At 38.3% G+C, this 26,627-nt stretch overlaps 1 protein-coding gene across 1 annotated transcript in view; it reads right to left on the bottom strand.

Moving 5' to 3' along the window:
- Positions 1–313: 313 nt before the first annotated feature.
- LOC126354692 (cell division cycle protein 27 homolog) overlaps positions 314–26,627 on the bottom strand; it is a 214,188-nt gene continuing 187,874 nt past the window's right edge. The window contains exons 13-15 of the mRNA XM_050004500.1: positions 22,333–22,536; positions 15,366–15,522; positions 314–1,444 (exon numbers count right to left, since the gene is read on the bottom strand). Coding sequence (XP_049860457.1) covers positions 1,332–1,444; positions 15,366–15,522; positions 22,333–22,536 — 474 coding nt within the window. The 3' untranslated portion in view covers positions 314–1,331. The remainder of the gene's footprint in view (positions 1,445–15,365; positions 15,523–22,332; positions 22,537–26,627) is intronic.

Raw genomic sequence — 26,627 nt, 5'->3', positions numbered from 1 at the left:
CTGAAGGCTATGCTAAATGGTCGTCTCGGCAAATGAGAGTGTATGTAGTCATTTACCCATAGCTAGCAAAGTTGGCTGTGCAACTGGGGCGAGTGCTAGGGAGTCTCTAGACCTGCCGTGTGGTGGCGCTCGGTCTGGAATCACTGGTAGAGGCGACACACGGGTCCGACATATACTAATGGACCACAGCTGATTTAAATGCTACCACCTAGCAAGTGTGGTGTTTGGCGGTGACACCACACTTGACCTGGGAGAAGCTGTAAAGGCATGCAGTTAAAATATTTAGGGTAACAATACAAGAACATACACCATATGTGATGCAAAGAACTCTTTTTATATTTAAGCTTCAATCATCTTTCAGTTCTCAGTCACAGCAAAAGATAATCCAGTACTTAGCACCCACAGGATCATAGTTGTACTCAGTGTGTGCTGCCATTGAAAACCTACATAAAACAGTCTATAGTTGTATAAAAGTATAAAACTTAATAATCTGTAAATGCAAATAAATTTCAGTGCAAATTGAAAAGAAAATTCTTAGCAGTCACATAACATTATACATCAGTACTAATAAGAAACCACTGCTTTAATAAACATTATATACATCTTTGTTTTCAACAGTAACTTATACAAGTATGATACAATAACTTCATTTACATCAGGCATGCTAATAAATAAATATAAATATTATTATACAGTCAATGAGCAACAATATATATATACAAAAATTTTGACTCGCCCAAATTCTTGAAGGAATATAATAAAATTAAAGACTATGAAAAGGAGAAGTTTTGGTACAATGTACAGTATTACGCCAGATTTTTAAAATAAAATCTAGACACTTAAAGCATTATTTCCTCTTTGAGTAGTTGCCTACTGACATCACAATTTATATATATACATCAAATTCCAAATTACACTGACGATAAATTTTACACGTTGTGAAATATACCTCCATCAAAAAAAAGCATACTATAGTATCATAATTTTAAGTAGAATACTGTAAATCACAAATAAATGTCATCCAAAGTTTAAACAAAAGATTTCTGAATTGTTACAACAGTTCTGAACTCACATGTCATGTTTAACAAATACAATGTGATAAATTCAAAAACTGTTAACTTCTTAGTCCTTTATAGAAATAGGAACTAAATCAAAAAGTTTTATTATAAAATTTCCATTTTCATTACATGCAGAATCAATAGTGGTAACAGAATTACTTCAATGAGGTATAGAAGGCCTTCTGTAAAAATGGCTAAAAGTGAAAAGTTGTATGGAGGCAACATTGTCTTTTTCAAGAACAGTCAGGTTCTTGTGGAGAAGCTGATGGAGTGCTACAGGCTCTCATCACTGTCAATTACACGAGGAGTTTCAAATTCTGCTCCCTCCTGCGAAGAAGACTCGTGGACAGGAGCTGAGCTACCTTCACTAGGAAAATCCTCACCAACTGAAACAATTTAACCACATTTTAGAAAAAGCACTAGCTCTTGTCTAGCCCATTAAAAATTAATTTGCGAGCATTTATTGGGCAATATCTTACTTGCCTCATTCTCGAAACTAAATATAAGTTTCCTTGTAAGCTTGCAAGTACAATGGACTAATAAATTATCAATCCATTTTTAATTCTTGTAACTGTTTCAGCATTAGTCACATGCAAAACAAAATCCATCACAATTCAAATATCAATGACTGACACTTTTACAATGCTGTTGACAGTGAGATCTATTTTCTATTTCATGTACTACTGGGGGGGGAGGGGGAAGAAAAAGAAAAATCCCACAGTGGATTCATTAATAATATATAGTCAACAGACTGCAAATGCTATTTATATATAAAAAAGATGCCCTTATATTACTAGATCAACAATTTTTGCTTTTCTATACGTTGTTTATTGTCCCTTGTTTGCACATGCTCTTCACCTGCACAAAATTCTTATTGTGGCTTCATCTGAATTTTTGCTTTTCACAATTTTGAGACAAAATCATGGGTACAGGTAGGGTGATTAAGAACTTTCAAGTCTGCTGCAAGTGAATGGACTACATTTCTTTACTGATGTGCTGGAATGTTGATGTTATGGAACTACAGATTGTTGACGCTTTTGAACACCTATGCACTGGTGCCAAACATTGTTTCACATACCACTTCTAAGTTTTCTAAAGTTTCCCCGCCAGACTGAATACTACTATAATTTTTTGGGTGAGCACTCAGGATATTTTTAATTCACATTTCAGTATTTCAGCTGACTATCTTTTAGCCATTCTGAAGCCGGCTTACTTGAAAGTCTTTAAATCGCTTCACACACTGTAGAGTAAATGTGATAATTATGGATGGATGAAAACTTAGAATATATCAATGTAAGACCTACAGCCTTTCTATTGTATGTGCGAAATCTCTCTTCCAAAATAGCACGAACAATGAGAAGAAACAAAGTGGATGTGATTTTCCTTCCATCGACCAAGATGACAATTTTTCCAGGACCTGCGAAGGATGATCCACTTTTACAAGAGGCATGTGCATGGACTTCTGGTTTCTTTTTTTCTTTGATGGAGGGCTCAATCAATTTCCTTGCTGGTATATCCGTTTTTCATGAAGACTGACTGTAAGTGATTTAGTTCATCTTGTAAGTAAGCCAGCTCACAGATTTGGTTGGTTCTGTCCACCAAGGTTTTCACGACACCTCTTTTTTGCCTAGGATGATGGCTTGATTCCTTGTGGAAGTATAGATCCGTGTGAGTGTTCTTTCTATATACCTTGTGACCCAGCATCCCATTCACCCGTTTAATTGCCGACACATCCAAGAAATTGAGTTGACCGTTGCTCTCTTTCTCCATTGTAAACTGTATATTCGGGTTAACACTGTTCAGATGCACCAAGAAGACATTCAGCTCCTATTCACCACGAGTCCACACTACAAATGTGTCATCAACATGGCGGTACCATTTAGCTGGCTTTTTACTGGCAGTCTGCAGTGCTCGCTGTTCGAAGATCTACATAAATAAATTGACAACAGCTGGGCTGAGGGCTCCCCATCGCCACTCCGTCAATCTGTTCATAAAACTCGTTGTACTGGAAATAAGTTGTCGTCAGGCAGTGTTTAAATAAAGCCACTATGTCAGCCGGAAAAATCTCTGCTATATATGAAATAGCTTCATTACCAGGCTATACTACACTACATCAAAGCTCACAAGAATATCACTTGGGCTGACAATCTCCCTCAGTTTTTCAATAAAATGTGCTGAGTTTTTAATGTAACTGTCCATTCTGCCAATGTATGATTGCAGCAATCAGGAGAGATATCTGGCCACCTCTTGTGGTCCATAAACCACAGGTCCCGTTGAGACCGATTGTGAGTGCCATAGAACCTCCAACATAAGAGGTGGCCAGATATCTGTTTACTGCAACCACAGTAGTCCCATTATCATGCACGCATGTATACAGAAGCGATAGAGATTCACAAACACCATAACAATTTTAATAGAAAAGAGGAAGTTTTTCAGTTAGACAAAATATGGATGTCGACATTGTGCCAGCAGAATGACAATCGATTACTCTTAATCGAGAATGACGACGCCGTCCAAAGATAGGCATACCGTCGGCATCACGTGATGAATGGTGGTGCCCTCTATAAATGTGATAGTACCTGGAGCCTCAGTGGCAATAGCTGGATGACCTCCAAAGATGGAGACGAAACTTTAGGTGGAAATTTTATACATCGACCACGGCCTCTTAGCCCAGAAGTTTTAACTGAAGACAACACCGGCCGTGAAAGCCTACATTGTATGATAATGGGACAGTTAAGATACTGGCTACAGCCTCATCTCACTGGGATTCAGTGGTCAAGGAAGATGTGGAAATAAAATTAGCAGACAACCTGCTCAACTGATACGAAGGTTTTCAAGCTCAACAAATCCTGGAAACCCCTCATTTCATGTCTACATTCTCAAAGGAAATATTCTAAGTCTTCTGCCATCCATAATAATCATTACACTTCATAAGCACTGTGGATTCGCTGATTCTGTGCTCATTTAACTTTGCTCTTAGACACATTAAGTTTAATCTATGACTGACACTCTTGTTACAAATAGTGTTATCGCTGACACATGTGCGTTCACTCCACAGTGTGTAAAGTGATTTAAAAACTTGCAAGCGCCTCACCCAGAGAATGGTTCAAAGGGCTCAAAGGGTTTCAGCCGAAACACTCGAGTATGAATGAATGATGGAATAAAGTAACATTTCAAAGACGTTTAACTGCCTACCACCTAACTTAAAATATATTCAGTCATCAGTTGAAAGAAATCTATGGAGACAGGGAGATGTCACGTATCGTGTTTCTTGCTCTATGAATCCGTTTTCTGTTTTTTGTATTACTAGACTATTTTCAATACATATCTAGGCACATTTCCCTTACATTTTATTCATTATCACTAAATGTGAATGTGCAAGACACAAACATAATAACCCAAACGCAAAAGAAATATTTTAGACCTCTAGTTACAAACACCTGATTTCTTAAGAATGTTGGTTGACTGATTTGTCAGGAGGGAACCAAACAGCGAGCTCATCAAATTAGGGAAGGATGTTGGCTGTGCCTTTTCAAAGGAACCATCCCAGCATTTGCCTGAAGCAATTTAGGAAAATCAGGGAAACCTATATCAGAATTGCAAGACGTGGGTTTGAACCATCGCCCACCTGAATGAGAGTCCAGTGTGCTAGCCTCGCTCAGTTTTTAAAAAGTGTCACCAATGAGAGAAGAATTAGTGACCGTAACACCACTACATGAACAATGGTCATCAATGACAAAAAGGTCATCAATGACAAAAAGGTCATCAAGAAAGCAAGTACAATGTTTATTACAAACTCTTAAGAGAACCACAATCAACTTATTTAAGGGATGATCTGACAATGTGTAGTTCAGATATGTTAAAAGCTGAACATCTGTGAAGAAAGACATAACCTGCAACCTGAATGAGTATGATACAAGTAAAGTATAAAAGATGACAAAAGATCCACCATAGTTTAGTGGCAACACTCAAAGATATTGTGAAAAGAGGGACCAATATACGAGGTATTACCAAAATAGACAATAATTTCATTGTACTCATCAAACCAGTAGCAGTATGACATTCTGCTGCTAGATGTCTTCATCACAACGGAAAATGCCATCTTCCCCAGGCCAAAAATAGCTTGAGAAGTTTAAATGATGTGAAATCAATGCTGATCATTTTTTCGACATTCGTGAATAGTGCATAACGAGTTTGTTCCACCTGGTCACACTGTCAAAGGCACAAACGGCTAGAGTTTTAGGAAAAGAAAGACTGGTTTGTGCACCATGACAGTACACCCATCACTTGTTGTGAAGGAATTCCTGGCCAGAAACAACATGACAACAGTCCCGCAGCCTACATACTCACCAGATCTAGTCCCGTGTGACTTCTGCCCATTCTTGAAGATGAAAACTGCACTTTAAGGGCAACATTTTGACTCAATTGAGTACATCCAAGGGGAATCACAATGGATCCTAAAGATCCTTCACCCCACGGACTTCTTTGAGTGCTTCTAAAAATGGGAAGAATGCTGGGATCATTATCTACATTACCTAGGAACAGATTGCTGGGATACATATTTATCAAGAGTCTCCTGCACAGAAAACTGTTTCCTGTGACTAGAAGAGAGTGCAATTCACATCTATTTACAGAAAGGGTAAAGGATTAGATACACAGAACTTCAGACCAATATTGCTCGTGTGTGTATACTGCAGGATCCTAGAGCATATTCTAGGCTCAAACATTCTGACTTTCCTGGAGGCAAACAAGCTTCTCTGAAAGAATCAGGATTCACACAAAAAAAAAACAACAACAACTTCCCATGTGAGACAGAGCTAGATTTACTCACACACACCTTGCAATCAATCAACAGATGAAGGTGAACAGATAGAGTAGTCCATCTTCTTAGATTTATGACAGACTGTATTGCAATGCCAATTATTAATAGAGATATGATTGTACAGAGTACCTTCACAATTACGGTGTTTGCTTGATGCTCTGCTACGATCATTGCAGGTTAGTATAGTCCATACTAAAGTATAAAAGAAATGCTTTCTTTGGAAGAAAGACGACACAGTTCTTGTGCAACCCTGTTCGCTAAATTTATAAAATCTGTATTCGAAGACTGGACAACTGTTGCGTTGCAACCAACATATATCTCATGCAGTGATCACATGACAGAGAGAGAGAGAGAGAGAGAGAGAGAGAGAGAGAGAGAGTGTACAGTGTGTTGAGCAGCGCATATGAACATGTAATTGGGGGAAAAAAAAATAAAAAATAAATAAAATTCAATAACATCATTATGATGTATCCTCAACCGCGCACTGTGGAGTTGCTTGCTCAGTATATTTATAGACGTATATGTAGACTATAAATTAAAAAATCACTAACTGCAAGCCATATTTTACGTCACACAATGCCCCTCAGTTTTTGACAAACCAAAATTTTCAGACTGCAGAACTTGCACCTTAACCTTCAACCACACATTTTACTTTTTAATGTTGTATGAATAATATTTGGAACAATCTAATAAGGAAGCCAACATTTGTAACTTGTAAGAGAATTATTCACATTGTGAGGTAAAGCCCTACATTAAAGACAATATGTAATTTATTCCCCTATGAAGGAATGTTGTACCCAGAACGACACAGCATTCTTACCTTAATGTTCTTTAAGGGGATCACACTGTGGTTCAGGTCGAAAAAAATCAATTTTCGGTTTACATAATATTTTGATAGATTAAGGTATTATTTAAGTACTCTGAAAAGGATTTTGCTGGAAAAAAAAATATTCTGAGCTCTTCCAGAGCATTTTCCTACCAAGTGTGTTTAAGTGCCACGCCCAATTTTCTGCATATATTTTAGATCTTTATATCCCCTACATTGCACATTAGGGATTCCCCCCCCCCCCCCCTCCCGAGTGTGTTGGCTGCCCTTAGAATGCAACAGTCTGTATTCATTTGTTTCCGTTGTTTGTAAACAACAAGCTTTGAAACACAAGGTTAGTTTTGTTCAAGTGCGATTGCGAGTGCGAGTAGTTGTTATACTTACGTTTGAAGTGCTTGTTTACGTGTTTTTTGTTGTGTTTATTGAAGATGACGAAACGTAAAGGCATTTTCAAGAAACGACAATTAAGAGGAAACAAACGTGGTAAACTCTAAGCCATATGGAGACGCCATTATTAGCAAAATAGAAAGTGTAGGCCATGTTCAAAAATGTTTGGGAACAAGGCTGAGAAAACAAACTGTTGATATGAGAGGAAAAAAATTAGAAGATGGAAAATTGTTGACCAGACAGGGTCGATTAACTAAAACTGAAATAGAAAATGTGCAGGTATACTATGGGCAGGCAATTAGGAGAAATAAAGAAAATCTGGCGGCAATGAAGAGAGGTGTTTGGGCCATATTCTGATGATCAGCAATGTCGTGGATTGTGTCCATCAGGAGAAAATTCATGGTGCGAATAGAGTAGGGCTCAGGCAACGATAATCTTATTCTCACCAGCATTCTCTTCCCGCCACTGTTATTACGGCAATTAAACCTATTTTGAGAGACTTGGCTCATTTCTAAGGAACTGTCTGCCCATGGGCAGACACAGGACTGAAATAAATGTTTCAACAGCACATTTTGGAACCACCTTCCTAAAACTGTATTTATAGGCATCCATACAATGAAACGAGGAGTTCATGATGCTGTTATTACATTCAATTTTAGTAATAATGAAAGTGTTGGGAACTGATAAAGCTGGGAATTAATCCTGGTGAAAATATTATGTCTGGGCTGCAACATTGGGATAAAATGAGGATAGCCGATGCAGACAGGTCTGCGTCTAATATGTCCAAGAAAGCAAGACAATCATCCAGGAAGGTGAAAAAGAAGCAGGATGACCTGCTAGAGGCCCAAGAATGGTCATCATATGCAGCAGGACAGTTTAATCAACTGTAAGTAACAAATTTCAAAAGTTTTTTCTTTAAAGTCAATTTCCCACAAACTAAAATTATCAGTACATGTGCCCCATTATATCACAAACTATCATAGATGAACAAATGAAATCTTCAGAGACTCTGCACAACATAAAAAGCCACCTCTGGTACTACACTCATTAATATTCCCCCATTAGGATGTTCACAAAAAAACATAACAGAAATCGGTCTTGTTCCCTTTTATAACAACAATCTCTTCTTTGGTTAATGGTAGAAATTATTTTTATTGAGCATTTCCTTGAAATTGAAGTTACCTGTCTCTCAACATCTACACCATCTGAAAACACAATAACCTTGTCGAGAACATTTGATGTGTAACACATTATTATGGAAATATGGAGACAACTTTACGGATAATTCCACTTAGTATTTAATCTATGCCACAAAACTTCTATCATATTGTAGGTTAGCAAAGGAAATAGACTATCACTGACATGGAGAGACAAGATGCCAAAACCTTAGGGAGGGGAGGCACTGAAAACCATGGGAGTACCTCTTTTTCAGACTAAGATCAGTGCCCAAAGATTCGACATTGAATGAAATTGAGCTTAATGATAAGCACAGACAGGCAGGAACCAGAGATATTAAAATATCACAAGATTCTCATCAAAGCACAGCGAAAAGTAATGTTAATATACACTGAAGTGCCAAAGAAACTGGTATAGACATGTGTATTCAAACACAAATATATGAAACCAGGCAGAACATGGCACTGCAGTCGGCAATATCTATATAAGACAACAAGTGTGTGGCGCCGTTATTAGATTGGTTACTGCTGCTACAATGGCAGGTTTTCAAGATTTAACTGAGTTTGAACATGGTGTTACAGTCAGCGCATGAGTAATGAGACACAGTCTCCAACATAGTGATGAAATGGGGATTTTCCCATACGATCATTTCACAAGTGAACCATGAATATCAGGAATCTGGTAAAACACCAAATCTTCGACAACATCGCAGCAGGAAAAGATCCTGCAAGAACACTACCAATGATGATTCAAGAGAATTGTTCAATGTGAAAAAGTGCAACCTTTTCGCAAACTGCTGCAGATTTCAATGTTGGGCAATCAACAAGTGTCAGTGTGCGAACCATTAAATGAAACAACATCAATATGGGCTTTCGGAACTGAAGGCCCACTCGTACATCCATGACGACTACATGACACAAAGTTTTACGCCTCGCCTGGGCCCATCAACACCGACATTGGGCTGTTGATGACTGGAAACATGTTGCCTGGTCGGACGAGTCTCGTTTCACATTGTAAGAAGCAGATGGACGTGTACAGGTACGGAGACAACCTCATGAATCCACGGGCCCCGCATGTTAGCAGCGGACATTTCAAGTTGGTAGAGGCTCTGTAATGGTATGGGGCAAGTGTAATTGGAGTGATATGGTACTCTGACAGGTGACATGTACATAAGCATCCTGCCTGATCACCTGCATCCCTTGTCCATTCTAACGGGCTTGGACAATTCCAGCAGGATGATACGACACCCAGAGTGTATATGTGGACAAGGAAAAAAAATTCCTGGATTTCCCAGTTAAAAATACACTTTCTCCCAGGTGGAAACATAGTTTTTCCCTGTTAATTGACAGTATATTTTCTCTTGGAACTGTATAACTTATCAATCCTTTGAATGGTTTTGGTTTTATACACGGGGGTAGAACTTCCCAGCAATTTAGAAAACGAAACACGTTTTGGACAGATGTTTGATGTGCAGTAATATGTACACTGCATATTTTCGTATTACGAAAGTATAAATTCGAATTCCACCAAACACCACATGTTACTTCCGAAGCATTGAAATCGAGATTGCGATGCGTGTTTGTAAGCCAGTCATAGCTCATGTCACGTGATCTCACCAGCCAATGACAGTGGATATTCAGAGCTTCGGACACATGGTGTAGTCAGCCAATAGCAACATCACTGTTAAGTAGTGCGAACACATGAACAGGAAAAGTTAATGGTTTAAATTAATATATATAATGTTAATACAATAAAAAACCAAGCTTTCACATTTAATATTTGTCTCTAAGGCCAATACGCTGCAGGAGAAGCTAAGCTTTCACATATAATGTTGGTCTTTTATGCACGTATTATATTTTAAGATATATCACACAAATGTGTCAGTAAATTTTTTTAATAACGACATAAAAGTTTGATGATCTGGGCTATAAATTCTTCGAAGTGGCTCGTCATCAAAGAGCTGATTTTTAAATGAGTCCAAGATTCCCAGTGAAGTAGGCATCGACCTGATATTAAGCTTTTTGATTTTTAAATGAGTCCAAGATTCCCAGTGAAGTAGGCATCGACCTGATATTAAGCTTTTCAATGTGGTTTCGGGATGTAAATTTCCTTGGGTACCAGTACTTTGTTATCTCATGTCTGGCTCTTTGTTATGGCATAATAAAAACGTGCTAGAAGATGAAAACGTACACTTCAAATGTACCAAACAGTTGAAACTATCCAATAATTTGAAATTAAACCTTTTGTTTAAAATATATTGACTGCCTCAGTGGAAAAGATTAATGGAAGAAAATTTCTTCAGCATACCAATAAAAATAACTTCACTGTTCTGCATGGCAATTAATGCTTGACTGTCAGAAAGGTGGAAATAAAATAAAATCTGAAACTAATAACTTATTTTAGCCTTCCGTAATTATGTGAATGTATTTTAATTCACATGATAGCTCCAGACCAAAGAAATCAATTTTGTTTCCATTTGACGCAAGTGCAGTAGACAAAGAGGAAACAGGAAAAACATACGTGTCCGAGGAATTGTAAGACATGTTATCTGATCTTAAGTGGGTCAAAGAACAGCACCACACCCCTTCACACAGCATTCTTCTATCGCACATCACTATTTTGGTCTGTGGAATTAAAACATGCATATTTTGTACTGGATGGCATCAAACTATATTCAGGACAGCGGCAATTAAAATGTCCTATGGTGCCTCTCCTGTTTCCAGTCAGCAGGTTTGACATCCTGCCCCACTTTCTTCTTCTTCTTCTTCTTCTTTTTTTTAAAAAAAAGCTCTCTTCAGAAATTTTGCACTCTCTATTCTCTATTAACTAACAACTTGCTCCTTTGTGTGAGATAAAATTAAGTATAGGATACATAAAATCAGTAAAGAGAAGATACAAGCAATACAGTACACATTTCTTCAATCCTTAGCTCCTAGAATTTTTCTCTCTCTAACCTTGCTACAGCTTTACATGGCATGCTTTCCTTTCTGCGAAAGGATCTGTTACCTCATCAAAGTTCGTCAAATGTTTTGCTACTTGAAAAATCAAAATGTCATTGTCTAATAATGAAAAAGCTGTAATTACAAATAGGCCCAAGACTGGTGTGGTTTCTCGACCTGATTACCTACATTTTGTCACTGTCTGCGGGATAAAACAAAATAGGCCTTTATAATACTGCAGCAATTGTAACACACGCCAAATAAACGAAACTGTTTTGGCAGAAATGGTCATTTTTCTAACATGGCAGAATATAATTCACGAAGTACCAATATCAAATGCCTATTAGGCCTACTACAAGCAGAAAGCTTTAAATTAGGATATAGTTTTACACTTCATTCATACGCTCCGGTTTCTCAAGAATGAGATCGAAAAGGAGTAGTGCGAAATTTTTATAGAAATTTGGAATCTACTTATTCTTCCATCATTTGTGTGATGTCCCCGTTTCTTCTCCTTCCTCGTTCTAACAAACTATGTTGTCATCACTAATTCTGTATCTATTCCCGCCAATGTCAAAGGTTATTGGCCGGTTAACTTCACTAACTCTGCCAGTATCAGCAGTTTAGTTATCCCGCGATTATTCTCCGGTTAGGCATTGTTACGTGTTAGTACAATGCGTTTTATGCGCTACTTCCAGAATAGACCTTGAAGCGGCTGCCAGCAGGAGACTGTACAACTGGCCCCTGCTAGTATAGCAATCTGGCCAAAAATTTTCTGTCAAAATTTCATTTTCTTGGATACACCGAGAAGATAATACGTAATCTTTCTTACCTGTTATTCCTGCTAGTTGTTTATTCGCTCTCTGCTAGTCTGAATCTCTGGATTTCACTAGTAATCATAACAACGCTCATCATTCGCAAACCCTATCATCCTCATAATCAGACAGTGGTTGGGTTTCTTTCGTTCGGCTACACTCTGCTCAGCTCGTATAGCCCATTTTGTCTGCAGGAAAGTTTATTTCTATATGTGACAAGGGTTCCACTGACAGGGACATCACGTACACTATGCACGCATTCACAAATCAGCTTATGATTCATTCAGAAATCAACTTAGAATGTGTTCAACAACATTCAAAAACTGACAGGGACACATTTAAAAGTAATACGAATAATCGATAGACCAACGTGCACTGGATGCTAGGCACTTTGTGAAACAAGTTTTATATGAATTTGCCCCCCACCCCCCGCACTCCTAGATCCAGGGTTGCTGCCCAATCCGGAAGCTTGAGCGCACCATTGAAATTTTTCCCGGCCCAATCTGGAAGCTTGAGCGTGCCAGCAAAATTTTTCCCGGTAGCACCTAGTCGTCGTCCCCCCCCCCCCCCTTTCTTTTTTTTCTCTGTGACTGCTTACACAGCCAACAGCCATGTTTCTGCAGCCAGAAGCAGAAGAAGATACTACACAACTGCGCATGCGCATGATCCCACTCGTAACTGCTAAAACAAATCTAATGTTAACAGTTGTGACATCATGCTCATCGGAGTCAATTTGTTGTTATGAAGTATTGCATAGTCTTCCTAAGGCCTTTGACACATTTTGCTGCTGGCAGATACTTGTATGAACACTGTGTTTTGTTGCTGTATATGGCGCATTTCCTTTGCAATTTAAGTTTTATTTTAGTTTTTTCTCTCGTTCATGTTTTATGGCTGCACTATTATTCTGCAGTAGCAGGATACAGTAAGATCCTTTGTTAGAGTATTGGTTTTTACCAGTCAAAATTACAAAAATTTAACTGAGAACAAAAACAATGAAAAATTCCTGGAATTCAAAAAAAATTCCCGGATTTTTCCCGGTTTTCTCCCAGATGAAAAAATTCCCATATTTTCCCCGTATCTCCCGGTTGTCCCGGGTTGTAGACACCCTGGACACCCCACACATCCAAAATTGCTAGAGTGTGGCCCCAGGAACACTCTTCTGAGTTTAAACACTTCTGCTGGGCAGACTCCCAAGACATTAACATTATTGAGCAAATCTGGGATGTCTTGCAACGTGCTGTTCAGAAGAGAGCTCCACGCCCTCATACTCTTACGGATTTATGGACAGCCCTGCAGGATTCAGGGCGTCAGTTCCCTCCAGCATTACTTCAGAAATTAATCGAGTCCATGCCATGACATGTTGTGGCACTTTTGCATCCGCATGGGGGCCCTACACAATATTAAGCAGGTGTACTAGTTTCTTTGGCTATTTTCAGTGTATTGCATGAGAACATCAGGGAATTAAAAGACAAAGTAAATGAGCTACCTGTTTGTTCAGAAGATTTAGAAACTCAGGGTGGATTAGATGTACTATGCCTTTCTGAACATGATATAGTTATAAATATATCAAAGGTAAATGTAGGTGGATATAAGTTTTCAGCACATGGAGGTAAAGACACAATGGAGAGGAGTAGTTGCCATGTATACGTCAAAATTTATCATATTGTGAAAACTTCAGAACTAAAAAATGTGTACAGAAAAATACAGAAGCATTTGCATGTGAGCTTAAACTCAGTAATGGTACTTTCATAATTGTAGCTGCGTATAGGTCCCCATTCTGAAATTTTCAGCCGTTTTTTAAAATTCGGATTCCTTGCTGTGCTATTTGTCAGGCAGAGGGAAGCAAATTATTGTTTGTTGGGATGTCAATGTAGATTTTCTGAAAGAGTCCAATAGGAAGCTTATCTTTAAGTACTACTTGGTTCTTTCAATTTGATGCCAGTTATTGGTTTTTCTACTCAGGTAGTATAGTAAAGCAACACACTGATACAAAATGTTTATGTACCAAGGTAAAATTCTCAGATGAAAGATTTTCTTATTAAGAACAGTCTTTCTGATCATGATGCACAGCTGGTTACAGTATCTGACATATCTCCATTCAGTAATGTAAACCAGTCCTCCAAAATAGTGCATTCTTTAACAACTGCAAATTTTAGGGAAAGCTTGCAACAGCTGGACTGGGTTGATGTGTAAAGGGAACCTGATGCTAATTTAAAATTTAACCAATTCCATGATACCTTTGTGAGTATATCTGAAAAAAGTTTCCCAGATGAAACAGTGAAACACAATTGTAAGAAACCATCTAAAAAGGCATGGCTTACTGAAGGGATAAAAATATCTTGTAAATAGAAAGGGAAATGTATCTTCTAGCTAGGAATAATGATACAGAAACAGTCAAATACTATAAAAGCTACTGCACTGTATTAAAAAAAGGTTATTAAAAGACCAGAAATATGTGCATTATGTCAGAGTTAGCATCTCTGACAATAAAATTAAAACAATTTTGAATATTGTTAAAAGGGAAACAGGGCAACCGAGAGTACAGGAAGAATGTATTTTTATCAAGCTCAATGCAAAGTTTAACAAAAGGTTATACGAAGAAAATATTTTTAATAATCATTTTTTTGAGTGTTGTAGAGAAAATAGGATCCAGCTATTCATTAGAAAATGAAATGCTGTATATGGAACAGGCAACACCTGTGCAGTTTGATAAAACTGAAATTCAATCCACCACTCCTACTGAAATTAGGAAAACAATAAATTCACTCAAAAGTAAAAGCTCACGCGGAATTGATGGCATTTCCAACCCAGTACTAAAAGCTTGTTCCCAACAGATAAGTCGGATTCTCAGCCACATACGGCAGCAGCTCACTGAAACAGGGCAATTTTCAAATACATTGAAATATGCTATTGTTAGACCATTGAAAAAATTTGCCTTTACAAATGTCTGCTTGTGTCTGTATATATGTATGTGGGTGCACGCGCGAGTGTATACCTCTCCTTCCTTATCTACCTAGTGACTGATGACAAAAGTTTTTATCAACCTCCTGAATAAGAGGACGGAAAAGAACAAGTTTCTCTGGAGCAACCATGTACTACTACTATTGATTGGCCATAACCTTTTCATCACTGCGAGGAATATAAACAATCAAGTTGTACTGAAACTTCAGAGTGAAAATTTATTCTGGTAACAAGTTATATTGTTCAAATGCTTATTTATGGGCTTGTCTACTCAACCTACCATGCTGATGTGCTACTTATCATATTCTGTTTCATTCAACTGAAACTGAAGATAATTATAAAATAAAAAAATGTGAAGAAAAGCATAAATCTTATGAAACCTACCCATGTGCCTAGTAGCCTCAAATTCTTCTTCCAAGTTTCGATAAACAGGTGGATCTATGCTTTCCTTAATTTGGCTATTAGCACCTTTCGGGTCCAGGTCCGTGGCCCAACTGAAGTGCATTAAAGCTAAATGTGTATTACCCAGTTTTTTGTGCACCTGAAAAGAAATTTTCAAATATGACAAAGTGGATACAACAATACAAACTGGTTACTGTGAACTGAAAGAATACTGTCAACAAACACACAATAATTGCAGAACCATTCCTGTAACACACACTAAATAAAACCCGAATCTGAAAGAATTTGACCGAAACTGAAGCCAAATTAAAACTCTACTCCATTTCTGACCACGAGTGGTAATGTTAATGCTCGTATGAATTCAATATTCTAGCAAAGCTACTAAAATGATTCTTAATACTAACAGGGTATAATAATTTTAAAGGCAGCAATGGGGAATTTTAATTTGTATCACTGTTTTTGTTTATTTCTTCCACGTAGTATTCTTAGTCTTACATGAGTACCAAGAGAATTGACACCGTAAGATTTATCTCCTTTCTAACAAAACAGTCTTTGTAATCTGTTTATCTACAATATAATACTTAAAGTAACCACTGGTACAAATCATATTTTACCACAAACTCCTGTTAAAAGATGAACAACAAATTAATGACAATTGTTACAATGAGAAATTTAACATCTCAACTTTATGTGCAGTCCTGTCGGCAGGTACACTGGATGTTACAAAAGGTCTAAATTTTATTAACTTTTCGTATGTTGTATGTAGGAGGTGTGCAGTGTAGAATAAAAGCTTTTGATCCCAAGAAACCTGTACTAACTGGGGGAGCTGGAAAACTGCAAAATTTTGACGCACTAGATTTTCACTCTACATTTTTTCCCTTGTGTCCATGACAAAATTCACTCAGACCTTCCTTGGAGAGATAAAATATTCTACAATTTCAACTAGTCAAATGAATTTTTGCATCACATACTTGTCAAAATACAGAGCTTCTAAGGAACTGTAAAATTCTCAAATTATTAACAAAAATCAGCGAAAGAACAAGTTTTAGCATTATAATTTTAACTGTACATTTTTTAAAAGAATACAATAGGTGCTTATAATAATTAATGCTAAACATCACCAAGAACCACCACCCCCTGCCCTTCCACCAATGGGATGCTCATTTCCATTATGGCCGTGTAACAGTGGAAAGAACACAGGTTTCTAACTGGTAAGTGCTTCTAAATGTAACAGTTTAACAACTGCAAGAACACCTCTTTCTTAATACAATGTCATTTCTTACCAGTCAAATGTATATTTAAAAAACGAGTATTACTATTAATTTATATTAAAAACAAACATTCCAAGAATTACCAAGCGAGAAAGCGCCGGTAGACAGGCACAATAAAATAACACACAAAATTTCGGACTTTCGCAACCGGCGGTTGCTTCATCAGGAAAGAGGGAAGGAAAAGGAAAGATGAAAGGATGTGGGTTTTAAGGGAGAGGGTAAGGAGTCATTCCAATCCCGGGAGCGGGAAGACTTATCTAAGGGGAAAGAAGGATAGGTGTATACACGCGCGCGCGCACACGAACACGCACATATCCATGCATACATATACAGACACAAGCAGACATATTTAAAGGCAAAGAGTTTGGGCAGAGATGTCAGTTGAGGCGGAAGTGCAGAGGCAAAGATGATGTTGAATGACAGGTGAGATATGAGTGGCGGCAACTTGAAATTAGCGGAGGTTGAGGCCTGGCGGATATCGAGAAGAGAGGATCTACTGAAGGGCAAGTTCCCATCTCCGGAGTTTGGATAGGTTGGTGTTGGTGTGAAGTATCCAGATAACCCGGATGGTGTGACGGTGTAACACTGAGCCAAGATGTGCTGGCCGTGCACCAAGGCATGTTTAGCCACAGGGTGATCCTCATTACCAACAAACACAGTCTGCCTGTGTCCATTCATGCGAATGGACAGTTTGTTGCTGGTCACTCCCACATAGAAAGTGTCCCACTGTAAGCATGTCAGTTGGTAAATCACGTGGGTGCTTTCACACGTGATTTACCAACTAACCTGCCTACAATGGGACACTTTCTATGTGGGAATGATCAGCAACAAACTGTCCATTCGCATGAATGGACACAGGCAGACTGTTTGTTGGTAATGAGGGTCACCCTGTGGCTAAACATGCTTTGGTGCACGGCCAGCACATCTTGGCACAGTGTTACACCGTCACACCATCCGGGTTATCTGGATACTTCCCACCAACACCAACCTATCCGAACTCCGGAGATGAGAACTTGCCCTTCAATGTATCCTCTCTCCTCGTTATCCACCAGGACTCAATCTCCGCTAATTTCAAGTTGTCGCCACTCATACCTCACCTGTCATTCAACATCATCTTTGCCTCTGCACTTCCGCCTCAACTGACATCGCTGCCCAAACTCTTTGCCTTTAGATATGTCTGCTTGTGTCTGTGTGTGTGTGTGTGTGTGTGTGTGTGTGTGTGTGTGTTTTATTGTGCCTGTCTACCCGCACTTTCCCGCTTGGTAAGTCTTGGAATCTTTGTTTTTAATACATTTTTCCCATGGGGAAGTTTCTTTCTATTTTATTTACTATTAATTTATAAATGTATAACACAATACGTAATCACATAAAAAAGTTGCCGGCTTGACCACTTTGGTCCATACGGCAAGCCAAACTGGGTATCAGCTTCTTCCTGTCCAGCAAAGATACTGTCATTTACGGTTTCCGCATTGTTGTAATCCCTCTTAGCTGCCTCCTTATTGAGGTCTAGCATGGGTGAATTCTAACATCATGACCGCAACAATGTTTGCAAATGGCAGAGCACTGGAGACTTTTTTTTTTTTTTTTTTTTTTTTTTTTTTTTTTTTTTTTTTTTTTTTTTTTTTTGCTGCAGCCGCCTATGCTACTCCCTTTCGTACATTTGCAAGAAATGATATTCAGTAAGGAGCCTGGAGCCATATTTTTTTGTTGTTGTTGTGGGAATAGGGATAAAACTCATACTAGATACACCAACACAAACTTACATTGGTCAAAAAGTGCATGAAGGAACAATCTGACTTCTCAAGAACTCACTCTATACCTGCTATTGCTCTTAAAACTCTAAACCCCGCGAAGGCACCGGGAATCAACAGAATACACCCAGAATTTCTTCTGCATAATGGGAAATACGCAAAAAGATGGCTGCCAGATTTCTTCTCTCAGATTATGAAGTCTGGTTCAGCCCCACAAAAAATGAAGCAATCAAAAACCATAAAAATACTCACTCCCAGCAAGGCACCTGATCAACCTAAGAACTACCGCACAGTCACATTGTTGAGCACTATTTATAAGTTCCTTGAAATAATTCTATACAATTGCATTAGTCCACCAATCTTTCAGAGCCTTCCACTTGAGCAAGGTGGAATCCAGGACGGAGCTGCACTGATCAAGTCTTATCTTTAACAACATTTATTGAAGCAGGATCCCAAACGAAGCAGAAAACATCAGTTGCTTCTGCCAATTCAAGTGTAGCATATGATACAGTTTGGAGTCATGGACTGCTTTATAAATTATTGCACCTTGTCCCATGCAAACGGACAACAAAACTAATTGGTAACACGTTAACTGGAAAGACAGTTACTGTAACTACAGAAAAAAGCACTAGCTGCCCAAAAGTATTGAATGAATAACAGTTTGCCACAAGGATCCATCCTTACTCCTCTCTTGTTTAGTCCAGAAAGTGCTACCCAACACCAAACTTACTCAAATAAAACAGAAGTTTTATTTTTTCATCTCTCCAAAAGATTGGCACACAGAGCCCTAGATGACTATTTTGAAGGAGACAATCTTCTTCATAATATGCATCCAAAATACCTTGGAATCATACTAGGTAGGACATTTTCTTTTAAGAGCACTTGACATGAACATCTGTTAAGCTCAAAACCAGAAACAACATTGTTCATAAACTCTGTGGCTCTCATTGGGGTTCGTCAGCAAACACACTCCGAGTATTAGCTCTTGGTTTGGTATCCTCAGCAGCAGAGTACTGTGCACTTGTCTGGCTTAATAGTCCACATGTAAAAAAGACCTACAACTTAACAAGGTCATGCGCATCGTTAGTGGGTCAATATGATCTACTGCCACATACTATACTGGCTACCTAACTTCAGCCACATTCCACCTCCCGATATCAGACGGAAGAGTGCACTATTGTATGCAGACCAGAAGATTCCTAACAACACCAACCTTCCAATAGTGGGCGAAATATTCCCAGTGGATTGAAAAAGACTAAGATCAAGACATCCCACTCTGTTCACAGCCAGGACTCTCATGGAAACTGAATTCAATCCCACTGATGGCAACAAAACTGTTCCCCACAATGCCTGAAGCTGCCCTACATCCAGAAGAAACCTCTGAATTCGACTAGCCTCAGGCAATTTAGACTATCTTGAACTGCATCCGATGTGCAGACACACTCTACAAGCGAGGCAAATCTTCCTCCCCATCCTGTGACTGTGGTAGGGAACAACAGACAGTTGCTCATGTTGTATCGACATGCCCTGCACATACCTACAAGGGTCCTCTCACCGTGATGGGTGATGTTATAAAATACATAAAAGACCTTGATATCTGTCTACAGCTGCTGTTATTTGTGGTATTTTATGCTGGAGAGCTGTTCATCAATGATGATGTGTAGTAATTTGTATTCTTTATATATGTATAGTCATAAAATAAATAAATAATAAATGAGAATGACCTCTTCTCTTTTTAGTATTTAGCTCTAAACTGATGAAATCTTTTTGTTGTCCAGATATACCTGTAATGGTAAGTAGATACAAAAAGAATGCTAGTGGGCAGCATATCCAGTAGGTGCCAATCTTGCAATCAGGTATTTGGGATTTGCCATCAATTTTGAGAGCTGTCAGAGGCAAAGATTTCTGCTCATGTCTCCACTGGACAACATCACAAGAAACCATTCTTCGAGTTCAGAAATTTGGCGTGATGTCTGGCCAGTAAAAAATCCAAGGGTTTTTCTCATCTAAGATTCTCACTTTCTTCTTCTTTGTACATGGAGGATCAAAGTAGTGGCACTCTCACTCGCTCTGTGAGGAGAGAGAATATCCTGTTGACTGGATTTGCACGATTTTGACGAGTATAGAATGCTGGGAGAATTATCACTCCCATTCTTCTGGAAATAGGTGTTATTTTGGGAAGAGGCTAACGTTGTCCGCAATACCAACATTTCTAAATATTGATCTCTGATGATAGTAACACTTTTTGAATCTTCATCTGTGATAACAACAGAACCATAGTCATCAGCTGTTTTAGAGTCATGTTCATTATCAACATTTCAGACAATAGTATTGAAATGAAATGCCTTTTGTTGGTATCTTTTGATTACAAAAAATCTTATGATTCTGTAATGGCAGTTGTTATGGAGAATAGTAATTCTGTTTGCTTATGGGTGTTCTGTTCCATCTATGGAGAATGAATGTGAAGCTCACTTGCTTGGTGTCACTGGGTGGTTCGATAGATTGTGAATTGTGATGCTCGTGGTTGTCGGTTTACTGAAGATTGTGAAGCCATGGGTGTTGTTGGTTTCTTGTATGGTGAGGTCCAGAACATTTAGTGTGTTGTCTGTTCCTGTTTGTAATGTGAAGTGAATTTTTGGGTGCAAGTTGTTCATTTCATTGTGTAGCTGTTCTACATGTGTGTGTGCGCTTTATCAATTAACCATATTATGTCAGCGACGTAACAGCACCAGTATATAACTTTGTATTTTTTTTTTCTTTTTGTTTTTGTTTTATTATGTGCGTGAAGATCCTGTACTCTAAATTGTCCATGAATATGTTGGCTGGACTGATGATGAACACACACATACAGAACAGCAACACAATGAAATAAACAACTCACACCCAAAAATTCACTTCACATTAAAAACAGAAACAGACACAACACTAAATTTTCTTGAAGAATTACACAAAAAAACCTGTAAGCAAACACTTATTTACAGGAGCTACACAGAGGAAAATGGTTGCAAGCCTCATATAATAGAGAAATTAATGCAACAAATTTGCAAACAGAAAAGGAACAAATGCACAGCACATACACAAAACCTTACACCACCCAGAACAACAAGACTTACAATCAATGACCACATCCAAGACACAACAGTGCAACAAAACGAACACAAAACAAAATGGCACATACTCACCTACAATAACAAAACTGTCCACAGTATAGGCAACTTACTGGAGAAACAGGGACTTCCAAACACAATACAGGACACAAACACAAACGAACTCAGAACACAGGAGACACCCAGGGATAAATTCAACAGATAGCACATTTGCTGATTATTTAACAGCCCATAACCAACACCTAACATCAATAGCAACACACTTTGATACTGAAATCCAGCCACAGCTTATGCCACAAACTAAAAATGGAAATAATTTCTATGTACAGGAGGAAAGCAAGTTTAAATGAAAACACTACACTCTGTAAAGGCACATTATTTAACATACGAAAGGAACACCTAAGGAGCTTACACACACACACACACACACACACACACACACACACACACACACACACACACACACACACACACACAGAGAGAGAGAGAGAGAGAGAGAGAGAGAGAGAGATGTAGACAAAATCTGAATTCGGTGCCAAACTCTCAGGAAGAAATGAATGCGAAAGGGTTAGGGCACACAAGAACATTTTTCAAAGTGCAAAGGCGTTTGCAAAAGCAGAATTACACAAAGTACATGATGTGTGTGTTCAGTGCCCTCACAATGCAAACGAAGAAGGAGGGAGAGGGAGAGAGGGAGAGGGGGGAGAGAGAGAGGGGCAGTGGCATTGTCACAACAGCTCAAGCAATGACACACACACAATATTAAGTCTGACCCAGAAATGTAAGAAGCAAAAACTATAGTGTTATATTCTCAACATACTTTCCCTGTTAAATAGTAGACTAGAGATTCTTTAGGAACAAGTTCTTTCAGTTCTTCAAGCTCCTTCAGAGCCTCTGTATTCCTCCCTGCAGCAAAGTAGATAGACGCTCTGTGGAACTTACAAAGTGGGTTCATTGGATCATTTTGAATAGCTGCATTCAACGTTTGCAGAGCTTTTTCTGTCTTAAGAAGTGCATGTTGGGCCTAGAAAAAAAGAAAGAAAAATCAAAAAATGAAAATGCAATGCTTGTTAAATTCAGAACAACAAAAAGGTATATGTTGGCAGTACATGAAAGAATATAGAATACTGGAATATACATATGCTGTGTGCCCCAGCCTCCAATTTTGTGTCTTGTCCTCTGACCCATCCAAGACACTCTATTAGTGTATATATTGTCTTTATCACCATGTTTTCTGAGTATAGGGTTCCATCTGTCCGACACACTGGAGGTCTGTCGCAGAAAGACTATACCAAAATTTATTATTTAAAGATGTCATTTCAGCATATGGTGGGCTTTGTCATAGTTTGTACGCCCTTCATGAGATATACACTGCTCCACAGGAAGCAATTCCAAGTGTTTTTGAGTCTGAGAGGCTAGAGCTCATATAATCATCTTTCGTGTGTTACAAGGGTGTTCAACATGATCCTGGCTTTGATAATTATTCAAAAGCTTATGTAAATAACGATTTTGTGCATAGGTTTCTGATACATGTTGTGTGTGCCAAATTCAGGATATTTTCAAAACAGCTCACAGCACTTCAGGACAACTCAATAAAAATCAGGATACAATAGAATTACCAACAATATAAGGTTAATAATAGGTTATTTTCACATTATCTGCCATACCACCACATAAGATCAACACATTATTACATTTACAATATGTATGTAAATATAAACACAAATTTCACACTTTTTGCATCGAAGATGATGGTACAGACTCATTGCTGCCTGAACATTACTTTTAATCGTGTGTTTATTCACTCTAGAAGTTGAATTTCAAACTGCAAAAGCCTCTAGAAGGGAGGCTAACAAATTTGGTTCTTATTGTCCTTAGAGCTTCTACTGTTTCTCACTTCAGTCTTTTTTCCATCTGTTCACAAAGCTTTAATTACCTGAAAACACACTTTCAATACATGTATTAGAAGCTAGAATAGCTAGTGAAAATTCAACCAAGTTTCTGACAGAGGACATCGAAAGGTTGAAAGAGCAGCAGCTTATTTTGTACCACTACAAAATAGGGAGCGTGTGTCACAGATATGATAAGCAAGTTTGGACGGTAATTATCAAAACAAATGCTGTTTTGTTTTGGTAAGGTCCTTTTATAAATTTCAGTCACCAACTTTCTCCACTGAATGAAAGAATACTCTGTTGACAACAACCTACATACAGAGAAATGATCATTGCAATAAAATAAATGAGAGGTCACTCATTTTTCCACCACACTGTTCGACAGAGCATTCCATGGCAGTTCAACTGATTTGACAAAATGTTCCAGCTGATAGTCTCAGATTTGGCTGAAATTTAGCACACCAATGCTAGCAAGTGTGGAACACTCATGTACAAAATATTAAGTTCCCCTGCCAATTAGTTCCAGAATTATGGCTTGTGAAAGAAGGTGGCGTGACCCAGAAATTGCAACCCGCATCTGGCAATCTATCTTCAGACCCAACTTCAGTTCTTAATAACTTTGGAACTATTCTGCACAGTCCAGTGAAATTTTTACAACCCAGTAACATCCACTTAGAGAAGACACACAATGAATCAAAACACCAACAACATATTTCAGAGAGAAAATAAAAAATTCCAAAATGTGATCAAAAAATGTGATACATTAAAAGGTACATATTGTAGGTGACCGCTATGCCACATATAATTCACTCAGAGAGGGTATAATTTTTTTTGTGATAAGCTTAATGTGGCTTAAACACACACAGACCTCATCTTGCCCGTATTAGTCACACAAACAGAGTCACATGCACATCAAAATACAAAAATTTGAAAAATTACATGAAAAACATGGATTTTCTAAGTGTGGTAGCACAACAGGGACAAATGATATCCAAGCCAAATTTTAAACACTGCATAAGTAGACCATAATATAATATGTGGCAAAATTTCAACTTGTTACTGCAAGGCATTTGTGTACAATAAAAATTGGCAGTGATGTATTTGGTTACATTTCTTTTAACACGATTTAGCAAGTAATAGTGATGATGCACATAGCTTGTTACAGATAAAGCTGCAGCAGTTGTTGGGAACCATTAGGCAACAGAAAGTTAAACAATGGTAGTTTTCAGGGACAATATGAGTCATTGTTAGGCAGGAATAACAAAGGAAAGAAGCAACAAGCACAGGTTACTCGTGTTTTTAAGATTCTAGTTCAGACTGGTCAGTACTGTTGTGGAAAGTTAGTATGGAGGCAGAAGAGTGTACTAGTGGTGCTTTTGTTCAAACAAGTTGTAGTATGGGTAGAGTACAAGCATCTGAATGTCATAAAACAACATATGGAACAAAATGTGGCATTTGCTTTGTACTGTATGATCTGGATGAATCGGACAAAGATTTATTGCTATGGAGATCCGGGATACACCCTGTGGGCACAAGTAGTACAGTCCCAGGAAACTTTAGTGTTTGTTATCTTCATATGAAAGTGTTTCTGGATAAGTATTCTTTCCTACAAAGAAGTTGTTTTGATACATTTCGAATTCATAAGAAGACAGTAAAGTGTAGCCTCAGAGAAATTCATTCGAAATCAGTATTGAAAGTGAATCAGTGCATGGGACTTAACATGAAACCAGGACAAAAGTTATGTTCCAGATGTGTTACACTGCTAAAAAATGAAGAATATTCTGATAATTTACATGACAGTGACGACGAGTATGAGCCCACCTACAACCACAGCGGATGAGCAATTAAATACTTCAGTGACTGCACTTGGTTTGTCTCCCATGAAGACACACAAAGTTGGGAAAAGAGACAGGCCAAGCTATGGTAGAAGAAAACTACAAGAAGCTCAAATGGACTTAAACACAAAATAGCTGACACACTAATGGTGGAAGAGGAAGAACTATCTGCTCCAAAGGAACAGAAATCATGCCCAGAAATGCTCTGATTTGGACAAAATTGTGCACGATTTGAAAGAAAAATGTGCCAAATCCACACGCCAGAAAAAAGTAACTATTCTTACCCTTGCACCTTCCAGCTGGTCTATTGACTACACCACAAAGGAATTCAATGTTTCTACATATACGGTGAAGCAAGCTGGGGAAAATAAAAACAACCCAAAAAGTGCTTCCACAGCTTCAGCAGGCTCAGGGTAAGCAATTGAGTTCAGAAATAAAGGTGCTAGTGTCCGAGTTATATGAAAATAACGACTACAGCCGAATAATGCCTGGGGGGGGGGGGGGGGGGGGGGGAGACTATGTAAAGGTGAAAATGGGAAATGTACATGTACAGATGCAAAAGAGACTGTTGCTATGCAACATATCAGAACTGTATGTAGAAGTCAAGGAAACGTATCCCAATACCAAAGTAGGTTTATCATCTTTTTTCAGTCTTCGGCCAAAATGGGTTGTGCCTGTAAGTGCAAGGGGCACACACAATGTTTGTGTATGTGAGACCCATCAAAATGCTAAGCTGCTGATTGCTGTTATAAAGGATTTTGGTCTGGATTACAAAGGTGCAATGAAGCTACTGTGTGCGACATCAGTTCCTACCAGTGCATGATACACAGGTGTGAAAAGTGTCCTGGTAAGGCAAATCTTGCAGAACACATAAATAACAAACTGTATGGTCAACTCCTTATGGATGACGATGAACTAGTTTCTTACAAACAATGGAAACGCATGAATCACACAAGACTTAAAACAAAGTAAAGTAAAATAGAAGATTTTGTTGAAAGGTTTTGTCAAAAAACGGACAAACTGACCACACACAGCTTCACAGCAACAGCACAATCGGCTTATCTCCAGTTTTGTGAGGACAATTTGAAACGGGATGAAATTATAGTAATATTAAACTTTTCTGAAAATTATGCATTTATAGTTCAAGATGCCATCCAAGGATATCATTGGGAGAACAGTCAAGAAACTTTCCAGCCATTTGCGATTTACTATAGAGGTGAATCAGGTGATGTGTCCGTCATGAACCTGTGCGTTTTTAGTGAATGTTTAATTCATGATTCCACTGCAGTTCATGCCCTCATTCGCACTGTCATGGCATATGTGTAAAACAAGCTGCCTCACATACATTTTGCGAAATCTTGAGTGATGGGGCAGCTAGTCAATACAAA

Source organism: Schistocerca gregaria, chromosome 3 (assembly GCF_023897955.1).
Source record: "Schistocerca gregaria isolate iqSchGreg1 chromosome 3, iqSchGreg1.2, whole genome shotgun sequence".
Lineage (NCBI taxonomy): Eukaryota > Metazoa > Arthropoda > Insecta > Orthoptera > Acrididae > Schistocerca > Schistocerca gregaria.
This window is presented reverse-complemented; position numbering and strand designations above follow the sequence as displayed.